This window comes from Episyrphus balteatus, chromosome 1 (genome assembly GCF_945859705.1).
Source record: "Episyrphus balteatus chromosome 1, idEpiBalt1.1, whole genome shotgun sequence".
Classification (NCBI taxonomy): domain Eukaryota; kingdom Metazoa; phylum Arthropoda; class Insecta; order Diptera; family Syrphidae; genus Episyrphus; species Episyrphus balteatus.
In genome coordinates, this window is record NC_079134.1 from 18,625,489 (window position 1) to 18,639,224 (window position 13,736).

General features: G+C 31.3%; 1 protein-coding gene across 1 annotated transcript; it reads right to left on the bottom strand.

Moving 5' to 3' along the window:
• Window positions 1-11,455: 11,455 nt before the first annotated feature.
• On the bottom strand, window positions 11,456-12,068 carry LOC129907898 (proteasome subunit beta type-1-like). The gene has a single exon (XM_055984391.1). The coding sequence runs from the start codon at window positions 12,005-12,007 to the stop codon at window positions 11,636-11,638; it is 372 nt and encodes a 123-aa protein (XP_055840366.1). The 5' UTR covers window positions 12,008-12,068; the 3' UTR covers window positions 11,456-11,635.
• Between the last annotated feature and the right edge of the window lie 1,668 nt (window positions 12,069-13,736).

The following is a 13,736-nucleotide window of genomic DNA, read 5'->3' on the forward strand; positions in this document are numbered from 1 at the left end:
GAAAATTGGCAAATTATCCTGCTGGAACTATAATAGGAATGGAACAATAATAATTGTTAACCTGCCCCTGTTAACCTTAGCTTATAACTGCTGGCGGTGAAAAGTGGTTAAAAATAGTAAAATTTGAATGAGGCTAATTTTTTTTTTTGCGTGTTATAGGGTAGGTATGGAAATTATAAAAAAAAAAATTTCTACATGAATGTTTTTGTGGTTATAATAACACTGAAGTTCTAGAAAATGTTGTTGAGGTTGACACATTTATATTGTAGGTAACACCAAATAGTTTTTGGGTTGAAATAATAAAATAAAAATAAAAGTTTTTTTTTGGTGTGCGTTTGGCTTGTGTAAAGATTTTAAGTATCATTTAAGCAAGGGGCAACAAAAAACTATGTTTTCAACAATATTTAAAACTTCCAGGTTTTTGGTGAGGGGATATATTTTTGCTTGTAAGAAAATATTGTAGAACCCAATGCAATCCAACGTACTTTTATTTTGTGACTTGAAAAGCGTACAGTACAGTAAAAGTCATTTTTATTGTAAGGATCGGAGCTTTAAAGCTGAAACACAATCACGCTTTGCCGTCGATTTTGACAACTGCGAAAAGTTCAACTATAGGAAATCTGTGTATCCTCACACAATGACGCTTTTCTTACGTACGCTTTTTTTGACAAACGTAAGGAAACGTAAGAAAGCGAGCAAAAGTTCAACCAGACTGAACTTTTGCTCGCTTTCTGACATTTAACAGACATAGTTACAGTCACCCACATTATTATTGCGCCAAATGTGAATAAAAAAAAAACAAATTATTGCAAAACTATGTGTGTTTTTTAATTTCTCTATATATAATAGATTTTGCACAAAAAAACGACATCGAGATATTTTAAATCAAAACAATTTACGTATTAAAAACAAACAAAAATTAATGATGTTTTAGACTGAGTTTTATTGTTAAAAACAATATATTTTGATTGGTTTTGTTTTTATAACTATAGGATTAAAGAATAAACAAATTTCTATGCATTTTTTAAACACATTAATATCCTTTTTCATTTTTCCACAATTAAATCAAGATAAAGACTTGGCCCAATAATTTTGTGAGTGACTGTGTTTTTTTTTACATATTTGACAGCAGATTTTATGTTGCAATCAGCTGTTCAAAGTCAAAGTGACAGAAGCGCGCTTTGAGGATTTCTCAACGTAACGCAACGAAGCGACGCCCTAAAGCGTGATTGTGTTTCAGCTTTTAAAATCAATTTCACTCATGTGTTGTAGAGTTCTTTCTGTAGAGGCCAGTAATAAGTTTACTGTCCTTCGATACAACGGGTTATGTCAATCCCGTCGATGTTGATTTTATACGCCTCTTTTTCTTCGGTATTTGTTTTTCGATATTTATAGAAATTCGGTAATGTGGATTTCTCCCCGATTAAGTTGGAACTAGGAAGTAGTAAATTCTGTAATACATAAAAAAAGGCAAGTCATTCGTGTGGAACGTCGAAGAAATTTAGTTTCATGGATCTTAACTTCGTTAAAATTATGTTCAGTCTACTAGCAGTGCCTGTGATCTGCATAATCTGACTTAATGAAGTATGGAAACAATAAAATCTAATTCTAATTCTAATTCTAATTCTAACTCTAATTCTAATTCTAATTCTAATTCTAATTCTAATTCTAATTCTAATTCTAATTCTAATTCTAATTCTAATTCTAATTCTAATTCTAATTCTAATTCTAATTCTAATTCTAATTCTAATTCTAATTCTAATTCTAATTCTAATTCTAATTCTAATTCTAATTCTAATTCTAATTCTAATTCTAATTCTAATTCTAATTCTAATTCTAATTCTAATTCTAATTCTAATTCTAATTCTAATTCTAATTCTAATTCTAATTCTAATTCTAATTCTAATTCTAATTCTAATTCTAATTCTAATTCTAATTCTAATTCTAATTCCAATTCCAATTCTAATTCTAATTATTCTAATTCTAATTCTAATTCTAATTCTAATTCTAATTCTAATTCTAATTCTAATTCTAATTCTAATTCTAATTCTAATTCTAATTCTAATTCTAATTCTAATTCTAATTCTAATTCTAATTCTAATTCTAATTCTAATTCTAATTCTGATTCTAATTCTAATTCTAATTCTAATTCTAATTCTAATTCTAATTCTAATTCTAATTCTAATTCTAATTCTAATTTACTTTTGATAATTATTCAAAAAATCCATTCATCAAAAATTTAACTCTTCTTGGAAAAATTGTGTTTTGTTATACAAATCTATCCTGCAGATAAGAAAGAGCTTGGAAAAATCATTAATTTTGCGAAAAAAATTTTGTTGTATCACGTGACCTTTATCACAACAAAAACATTACTGTTAAAAAAAGAGCCAAGTTCTCCTATGTTGAAATTATGCTGGCACAAAAAGTACTGAAATGTAAAAGTGTACCAAGTTCTAAGGCATGGCTTTAAATTTGCATAAATAAAATGTTGATTGTTCTCTTGACAATTTTTCTTAATATTACCGATTTTTAAAGCTAATTGAAAAATTGCCAAGCAAACAATAAGCATTTTATTTATACAAATTTAAAGCCAAGCTTTAGAACTTGGTACATTTTTACATTTCAGTATTTTTTCTGCCATCATAATTTCAACATAGGAGAACTTGGCTCCTTTTTTAACAGTAATGTTTTTGTTGTGATTTCACTACTTTTTGCAAGGTATTGCTGTAGAACTTAAAATCTCTATAATTGATGAATAGTCAGAGAAAATGGGCGGTTACCACGCCCCTTGTCTAAAATTCTCAAATTTTAAATTTGTTCTTTTGTTTAAACTACCAGGTCTACCATTCTACCAAATTTTAAGGTTCTACGACAGTTAGAAATGCTCTATAATATTTGATGAAAATTCAGCAGAAATGGGCAGTTGCCACAACCCCTATCCAAAATTCTCAAATTTTAAATTTTGTATTTGGTACAACTTGCTAGCTTTACCATTCTACCAAGTTTCAAGATTCTACGATAATCAGAAGTGCTCTAAAAAATTTGATAAAATTTAGTGAAAATGGGCGGTTACAACGCCCCCTGGCTAAAATTCTCAAATATAAAATTTTTTCCTTTATATAAACAACCAGCTCTACCATTCTACTAAATTTCAAGATTCTACGAAAATCGGAAGTGCTCTATAATAATTGATGAAAATTCGGCGAAAATGGGCAGTTGCCACGCCAACTGGCTGAAATTATCAGATTTTAATTTTTTTTCTTTGTATAACCTACCAGCTCTATCATTCTATCAAATTTCAAGATTATACGATAATCAGAAGTGCTCCATAATATTTGATGAAAATTCAGCGGAAATGGGCGGTTGAAACGCCCCCTTGCTGAAATTTTCAGATTTTAAATTTTTCCTTTGTATAAACTACCAGCTCTAACATTCTACCAAATTTCAAGATTCTACGATAGTCATAAGTGCTCTATAATAATTGATGAAAATTCGGCGAAAATGGGCGGTTGCCACGCCCCCTGAATTGAAAATCTCAAATTTTCGATTTTTTCCATTGTATACACCACAAGTCCTATCACCATGTAAAATTTCAAGTTTCTACGATAGCGGGAAGTTCTCCATAATTTTGATGATCTGTCAGTGAGTGAGTGAGTGAGTGAGTCAGTCAGTCAGTCAGTCAGTCAGTTACGGTTTTTGCGATTTTTGAAGTCCTTTATCTCAGAAACCACTCATCCTAAGAAGCTGAAATTTTGTGAGGAATTTGGGTTTGGCCAGCACAACAAATGTAGCGAGTTTGAATATTTTGGCATCTTTGGTGTGGAAGTTAGATTGGGGTCGAAAATGGCCTGAGTTGTTTCCTGTAAATAAGGGTGTAGTGCCAAAGTTGCTAGAGAACTTGGCTGGTTCCCTTGATTACGATTTAAAAGGCCAGTTTAATGTTCTCATATGTTTTTCTTACATTTCAAAACAATAACTCAAGTTTCACTTTCCTCACATCACACAGATTAAACATTCTCCTTGACTTTATCTTATCTGTCTGATGGCCCCATCAAATTTCTAAAAGCTCATGATTTAATGTTCGCCCCAAGTTAAGTCTATTGTAAGAAAAAAAAAATCAAATGTCAAAAACGGGAGTTTCTTAGAAAACGTAATGTAATATTTGCCTTGTCTCCTTATCAACAGTGTAGTCTCCAATGAAACCCTCTCCCAAATGTTATTTTAACCTTTGTTGTTCTTGTTTAAGCAGAATTTACAAATTTTCTTTTGATCTCAAAATATTTAACGAAAAAGAAAGTTAACAATTTCAAAGAATTTCAATTCAAAATCGATAAACTCCAATTGAAAACAATTAAAATAAATTTAATCTTTGAAATCGGTAGGTAAGCAGAAAGATGCCTATAGGTAAATAAAAGTCAATCTTTTAGTATTTATAAAAAAGAATATATTAAAAAAATAATAAAAAATCAATTAACGACTGAGAAAAAAAGCTTTTTTGAAACATAAATCAAAATATTTTTATGACTTTCATTAGGACGAGGAATTGCTAAACAAAACTTTTGAAAATTCATCTTTCATATCCTTTAAAAAAAAAAATGTCATCCTTCCTGTTTGATGCAAACTCAAACTCAAATAACGCCATTTCAACCTTGAGGCACGTTTTGTCTGCCACACGCTAAATTCGCGGAATTTGCAAGTCATGAAAGCTGAGTACCTACTCACCGTGTGTATACCTACATAAACTGTGTACCTACTCTCTTTCTAACCTAACTACCAAAAGATGACGACGAGGAGGACGAGCGTTTGTGACACCACAGCAACCTCTCAGTCTGTTTATGTCAGGAACACTTCTTCTTCTCTTCATCTCCTGATTATATAGGATATTTTTTTTCCTTTTTTTTGACGAAGAAGAAAACATTTTCTAGGAATTGCTTGCTGTGAATATTTTTCCATACGCTGCGTTTGGCATAATTCAATTTTAAAAGAAAAAAAAGCAGAAGCAGAAGAAAAATACATAAAAACAACAACAACAATGAATGAGAAAAATATTCACGTCGTCACACATAATAATAATATCGATCTATTTTTATCTGGATGAAAATTCCTTTTCTTCGTCCTTTTTTTTTTTTTCTTTTTGTTGCCACAGGATGGGCGTTTTTACCTTCTTGTAGTAGATGAGATATTTATTAACCCTCATGATAAATTCCAAATTCAACATAATATTTTGTTGAGACGAAATTACAAGGTCAATCCATTCAGTTTTGGCCACGGAAACCCCCCCAAAGGAATAGAAAATTCTGCGCGTGTGATACAATTCCATAGATGGCAATACAAACAAAATTAAAAAGGAAGGACTTGGAGTCCTGCAAGATCTTGTGATTTCAGGAATTTAGGTGAAATAGTTGTTTTTAATGAAATTTTAACATTTTTAATATTTTGGTAAATTTTTACATATTTTGTGTACAACTATGGAGTAAAAAGTCTTTATTGTAAATGCGAGTTGATGAATGAGAAATTTACGACGTAAAAAGTGTGCCCTCATGGAGTAAACATTCTTCATTGAAAATGCGAGTTTGTAAATGAGAAATTTACGACGTGAAAAGTGTGCCTCATGGAGTAAAAAGTCTTTATTGAAAATGCAAGTTTGTGAATGAGAAATTTACGACATAAAAAGTGTGCCCTCATGGAGTAAACATTCTTCATTGAAAATGCGAGTTTGTGAATGAGAAATTTACGACGTAAAAAGTGTGCCCTCATGGAGTAAACATTCTTCATTGAAAATGCGAGTTTGTGAATGAGAAATTTACTACGTAAAAAGTGTGCCCTCATGGAGAACACATTCTTCATTGAAAATACGAGTTTGTGAATGCAAAATTTACGACGTAAAAAGTGTGCCCTCATTCTTCATTGAAAATGCGAGTTTGTGAATGAGAAATTTACGACGTGAAAAGTGTGCCCTCATGGAGTAAAAAGTCTTTATTGAAAATGCGAGTTTGTGAATGATAAATTTACGACGTAAGAAGTGTGCCCTCATGGAGTAAACATTCTTCATTGAAAATGCGAGTTTGTGAATGAGAAATTTACGACGTAAAAAGTGTGCCCTCATGGAGTAAACATTCTTCATTGAAAATGCGAGTTTGTGAATGAGAAATTTACGACGTAAAAAGTGTGCCCTCATGGAGTAAACATTCTTCATTGAAAATGCGAGTTTGTGAATGAGAAATTTACGACGTAAAAAGTGTGCCCTCATGGAGTAAACATTCTTCATTGAAAATGCGAGTTTGTGAATGAGAAATTTACGACGTAAAAAGTGTGCCCTCATGGAGTAAACATTCTTCATTGAAAATGCGAGTTTGTGAATGAGAAATTTACGACGTAAAAAGTGTGCCCTCATGGAGTAAACATTCTTCATTGAAAATGCGAGTTTGTGAATGAGAAATTTACGACGTAAAAAGTGTGACCTCATCGAGTAAACATTCTTCATTGAAAATGCGAGTTTATGAATGAGAACTTTACGAAATAAAAAATAAGCCCTCATGGAGTAAAAAGTCATCATAGAAGATGCGACTTTATGATTGAGAACCTTACGAGGTAAAAAGCAATGCCGACTATAATTTTGTATTTCAAAAATACTGTCAAATTGACGTCCATTTCCCCAGCCCGGACCTATCACAAATTTAAAAAAAACGTATGCCAAAGTTTTGTACAAGTTTTCTACAGTTTTGTACAAGCAAAGCCGAGTTTTGTACAAGCTTACAACGAAAGTTATAGCCAATTGAAAGTACCGGGCTGGGGAAACGTTTCCTCAGCCCGGACATTATTTTAAATTCTATCAAAATTTAAAAACAAAAATTCTAAAATTATCTACGAGTTTTGTACAGTTTTGTACAGCAAAAACCGAGTTTTGTACAAGCTTAGTTAAATAACACGGTGTTACAAAGATGAGGTTTTAAAATATACACGGGCGGACATATATCACGTTTTGTAGAACTAGTCGCACTGATTACGAAACGGTATTTAAAAAGTCCCTAACACCCCCAAAATCTGGAGTTAGGGGCAAAAAAACGGTTTTTTTGACCTTCACCTATTGAAAAAAATCTAGCTTCGTCAAATTTTTACCCATTTTCGATTAACAGTTCATGATAGGAAATAAATATACCTTTTCAACAATGTATAAAACATGTAACTCGGTTAAACCACCTAGAATTTATAAGCTGCCAAAGTTCAAAAATTCCATTTTTTTCGTCATTTACCCAACTTCGACATCAAATTAAAGTATATATTTTCACAACAACATGCTGTTTTAAAAAAATATTCTAAAATAATATTTATTTCCAAATCAAACGAGGTATTTTTTATGAAAATCAGTTTAAAATTGGCTTAGAAAAAAAATTTTACGATTTCAACCCAGTTACAGAAATTCGAACTTTTAACAAACGAACAACAAAAATGTTGGTTTGGCACGTAGTAGGATAACTTGGGCGACAGGATTTGATAACGGGTTTTTGTAGAGGAGTTCAAAACAAATATTTTTTTGTTGAGAGGGGGGTCTATCTTCCCCCGTTTAGGTGGGAGGGGCAGTTTTCTGAAAAAGATTATCAAAACAAAAAAAAAATTATAAAAAAACAACGGCAACACTTACAGTAATAAATGATACCATTTCCGAAAGGCAAAATTGTACATTTAATTCTAATTTTTAAATCGATACATTATAACAAATAGTTTTTTAAATAATCGATTTCAAATTTTAAAATAGGCGAAAAAAAAATTTTTAAAACTCATTTTATACTATTTTTGTCCAGACTGTGAATTTTAATAAAAAAAATTTTCACATAGAAAACTGCCTCAATTGATTCCTTATCGAACAGTGCAAACTATATGATTCTATGTCTTCTAGTTTTTGAGAAATTTGAAAAATAAAAACAAAAAATATTTTGAAAAAAGAAAAATCTGGTAAAATAATTTTTCAATTTTCTCAAAAACTAGAAGACATAGAATCATATAGTTTTCACTGTTCGATATGGAATCAATTGAGGCAGTTTTCTGTTTGCGTAATTTTTTTTATTAAAATTCACAGTCGGGACTTTGAAATCGATTATTTCAAAACCTTTCGGAAATTGTATCATTTATTACTGTAAGTGTTGCCGTTGTTTTTTGATAATTTTTTTTTTTAGAAAACTGCCCCTCCCACCTAAACGGAGGGAGATAGACCCCCCTCCCAAAAAAAAAAATATTTGTTTTGAACTCCTCTACAAAAACCCGTTATCAAATCCTGTCGCCCAAGTTATCCTACTACGTGCCAAACCAACATTTTTGTTGTTCGTTTGTTAAAAGTTCGAATTTCTGTAACTGGGTTGAAATCGTAAAATTTTTTTTCTAAGCCAATTTTAAACTGATTTTCATAAAAAATACCTCGTTTGATTTGGAAATAAATATTATTTTAGAATATTTTTTTAAAACAGCATGTTGTTGTGAAAATATATACTTTAATTTGATGTCGAAGTTGGGTAAATGACGAAAAAAATGGAATTTTTGAACTTTGGCAGCTTATAAATTCTAGGTGGTTTAACCGAGTTACATGTTTTATACATTGTTGAAAAGGTATATTTATCTCCTATCATGAACTGTTAATCGAAAATGGGTAAAAATTTGACGAAGCTAGATTTTTTTCAATAGGTGAAGGTCAAAAAAACCGTTTTTTGCCCCTAACTCCAGATTTTGGGGGTGTTAGGGACTTTTTAAATACCGTTTCGTAATCAGTGCGACTAGTTCTACAAAACGTGATATATGTCCGCCCGTGTATATTTTAAAACCTCATCTTTGTAACACCGTGTTATTTAACTAAGCTTGTACAAAACTCGGTTTTTGCTGTACAAAACTCGTAGATAATTTTAGAATTTTTGTTTTTAAATTTCGATAGAATTTAAAATAATGTCCGGGCTGAGGAAACGTTTTCCCAGCCCGGTACTTTCAATTGGCTATAACTTTCGTTGGAAGCTTGTACAAAACTCGATTTTTGTTGTACAAAACTGTACAAAACTCGTAGATAATTTTAGAATTTTTTTTTTTTTAATTTTGATACAATTTTAAAAAATGTCCGGGCTGAGGAAACGTTTCCCCAGCCCGGTACTTTCAATTGTCTATAACTTTCGTTGTAAGCTTGTACAAAACTCGGCTTTGCTTGTACAAAACTGTAGAAAACTTGTACAAAACTTTGGCATACTTTTTTTTTTTAATTTAGCGATAATTTAATTTAAAATTTGAGCTGTAGTGAAAACAGGCTTTAACGTTATTTATTTGAAAAAAAAACCCAAATTGGTAGTTGATTTATGTATCGACTACAAGTGCTACTTCCTACTTCATAGATTTTAAATAACTTGCATACCTTTGGAAGTTACATATTTCCGCCTTAGAAATTCTTGCAAATTTTGGGAGACTTTTTGAAATAAAGCGTTGCATACCTTTGGGAGATTATTCATAAGTTCATAAGTGAAAATTAGTAGTATACTTTTGGGAAATCTGTATGTAATATTCTAATTAGGTTTTAAGGACACACAATGTAGATTTTTGTTATTAATTAAGAACGAATCAATTTAATTAATATTGTTATCAGCAATTAAATTAGATGTTCCATTTTATCTGTAAAATACTGTACATAACTCTTTGATGTAATTTGCATTTAAGTTTTGTAAGTTTTGGATATAGCTGGCTTGGTACGTATGTACCCAGTGTAAACTTAAATTAGCTCTAATTATTTAACTAAGCCTGTACAAAACTCAATTTTTGTTGTACAAAACTGTACAAAACTCGTAGATAATTTTAGAATTTTTTTTTTTATTTTGATACAATTTTAAAAAATGTCCGGTCTGAGGAAACGTTTCCCCAGCCCGCTACTTTCAATTGGCTATAACTTTCGTTGTAAGCTTGTACAAAACTCGAATTTGGTTGTACAAAACTGTACAAAACTGTACAAAACTTGTACAAAACTTGTGCATACTTTTTTTTTTATTTTTTTTTATTTTGAGAAATGTCCGGGCTGGGGAAACGTTTTCCCAGCCCGGTACTTTCAATTGGCTATAACTTTCGTTGGAAGCTTGTACAAAACTCGATTTTTGTTGTACAAAACTGTACAAAACTCGTAGATAATTTTAGATTTTTTTTGATACAATTTTAAAAAATGTCTGGGCTGAGGAAACGTTTCCCCAGCCCGGTACTTTCAATTGGCTATAACTTTCGTTGTAAGCTTGTACAAAACTCGAATTTGGTTGTACAAAACTGTACAAAACTTGTACAAAACTTGTGCATACTTTTTTTTTTATTTTTTTTTATTTTGAGAAATGTCCGGGCTGGGGAAACGTTTTCCCAGCTAGGTACTTTCAATTGGCTATAACTTTCGTTGGAAGCTTGTACAAAACTCGATTTTTGTTGTACAAAACTGTACAAAACTCGTAGATAATTTTAGAATTTTTTTTTTTATTTTGATACAATTTTAAAAAATGTCTGGGCTGAGGAAACGTTTCCCCAGCCCGGTACTTTCAATTGGCTATAACTTTCGTTGTAAGCTTGTACAAAACTCGGCTTTGCTTGTACAAAACTGTATAGTGAGGCGGCTTAGCATTAAAATAGAGTTCAATCGTGCACTTTGTGATAAAAGCATGAAATTAACATCGTTGGTAGTACTCAATTTAAAAGTTATTTTGAGATATTGGGCCACCTTGTATTCCATTCGGAAGGGTAGATACAAGACTTTTTCTGTGTTGCACTCGATTTGTTGCATATCGTAGTATAGGCAATGAAATATTGTATTAATATGATACATGATTTCGAGGTATTTTCTAACGCCCGATCGAATAAAATCAATACCAAAATGTCTCGACCATCATGTAAAAAGTTATTGGACTCTTTATGAATTGTCTTTTACTCAAAGAGCAAGAGTCAAAATATTATCAAGTACTCCTTGAAAAAAAACGTGTGTGTACACATGTACACGCGACTGAAGTTTTACTTCTCACTTTTTTTTTTGCAAAACTACAAATTTTATTTCTAATAACATTCATTAATTTCTAATAACATAGGGTAGAGTTGCCTATTTTCTGCCGTCTCCAGTTTCCGGCCACCTTTCGAAAAATCGTTATAACTAGTGATTTGGAAGGCGTTTATTCCAAATTTTCCCTCGTATGCTGTTCTAACAAATAAGAAAACAGCATAAGAACAAAATTTTGGAATAAACCCTATGAAATCCCTAGCTATAACGATTTTCCAAAAGGTGGCCGGAAACTGGAGACGGCCGAAAATAGGCAACTCTACCCTACCTAATAAGTTCAGGACTAATGATATTGCAATAGAAAACAATACCATTCTGATTAAAGAAAGCCTACTAGGCTCTTCAAAAATTTCACATCTTATTTCACATAATTATGTAGATTAAAAAAGAATCGATTTTTTGTTCAGTACAACAGACTTCGCGAATTATTTACGACAATTAAAACGCAATGAGATCGATTTTAATTCGATTTTAGAAGAAGTTTGTGTATGGCTTTTCATTCTTTTAGTTGAACTAATTTTATTAACCGGAAACCACCAGTACACAATTACAAATTGATAAAAAAAATACTCACATCTTGAGTTCTATTCTTTAATCCTTCCTCAAAGGAATCTCCTTTGCCTCAACTCCATCTTTATTAATGATATTAATATAAAAAGCATCGCCAGTGTAGATATCCCTCTCAGCTGCAGAAATGAAAGTATCAATAGCAACGGCAGTAGCGCGTTCTTTAGTCAAAGCTGGCTTCTCATCCAACAGCATATTCTTGTAACCAATTTGGTTATCCAATACTGGCTGCAATAGAGGTCCTGATGACCCTCCAGCACGATACTTGGCACGCTCACAATGACCAATTGGATCGTAGCTATAAACAACACCCTTGCCTTCACTATCTAAACCAGCCAAAACATTTGACACGTAATATGGAATGAAACGCTTGTTGTACATTAGAATGGACAACATTTGAGCAACAGCATCAGTGTACTAATTTACATGTATTATAAAATTAATGATAAAACTAAATTCAAACAATTTAATTAGTTGAAGGCTAGTAGGTGTGACCAGTCGACCAGTCAACAACATGATTTTTTAATTTATCTTATATTAAAAATTGCTTTGGAATGTTAAAACTTTTAAAAAATTCATAAAAAGTAAGGAATAAAAAAACTTAAAAAAAAAGAATAGGTAATATGAATATACATAATATAACTCTTCAAATTATTTTGAGCTCAAAAGGAAGTGTTCTATTTAAATATTAAATACGTAGTTGTATAGCAAAGAATTTTTGGAAAAAAAGATTGAAAATCGTTTGAACCTTTTCATAAAATAATTTTTTTTTATATTTAAAAAAAGAAATATTTATCGACACAGAAAAACAAAGTTTAAAAAATTGATCAAAAAATAACAAAAAAGAACATATGACAACGTAATTTCGGTGATTTATCGGAAACCGATGCTATACCAGAGAGACAGACAAGGCAGTTCGCCAGTTGCCTTAAAATAAAGAAAAAATACTGTGGTGTGTATATTGCTTTTAACATTGTTACTTTTATGCTGGGTATTTTTATTTAAAAAAAGAGCAGAAAAAACTGATATGTATACTAGGGTGATCCTTATTTGGGACATGCAGTTGGATAGCCGCCATCAGGTTGGAAATATTGAGAAAAATGTTCCCTAATTTTTTTAGATTTTTATTTGACTTCCATCAACGTGAAATGTTCGTGTAAAACGCTATTTCCTTTGATTTTTTATATAATTTTCTAATTTTATTTGGGGTTTTCCGAATTGTACCGGGAGACTAGGCGGGTGAAATAAAAATTCGCAAAAATTAGAGAATTTTTTTTTTCGCTATTTAGAACTACCTAATTGATGGATATCTACCGTGGAATTTTGGCAAAAAGCAATATAAGAACCACCTTAAGGTATATATATAAGACCAAGTTATTTTTTTGAGAAAGTGTCCACAATTAAAAATTCATACGGTGATATTGAGGACATTATGCCATCTGCTAGCGTCGACAGAGATAAGAGATATTATAAGATTCTTAATTTATAGTTTTTAAAGGTCGTGTTCATCACCCTTTTACTGTATATTTTGAAAGCTTTCAATGTAAAATATTTTCAGTATGTAGTTTTTCCGAGTTTAATGACTTTAGCAATGTCTCAGTCCCATCACCTTGTTTTGAAAGAAGCACACGAACAAAAATCTATATAAGGATTTCAAAATAAAATTTCAGAGTGAAGAAATTTCACACAAAAGTAAAGTAATTACAACAAAATCATCTCCAGCAATGGCTACGATGCTCAATCCATTAGATTCATAGGGAGAGAAATCATCATGTTGTACACCGGGAACACGGTATTCGGGGAAATTTCCAGCACTCAACATATTTTATTTTGTTTTATAAATGAAATTGGGAAAATAGATTTTTATGAAGCACAGAAATTTTTGCAAATGCCGCTGATGAGATGACAATTGCAGGGAAGCTGCCTATGTAATCAATTTATATTGAAGGTTTTGAATGAACAACAACAACTTGTGTGTATTTTCAAATAAACAACAAGAAACAAGAATCTTATGTCAAAATTCAAATAAAAAAAACACTACTGGAAAAGTCAAAATGACATTTTCCTATAGCGTACATAACTCAGCAGCTACATGTGCATTATTTTTGTGTGCATTATTGTGTCT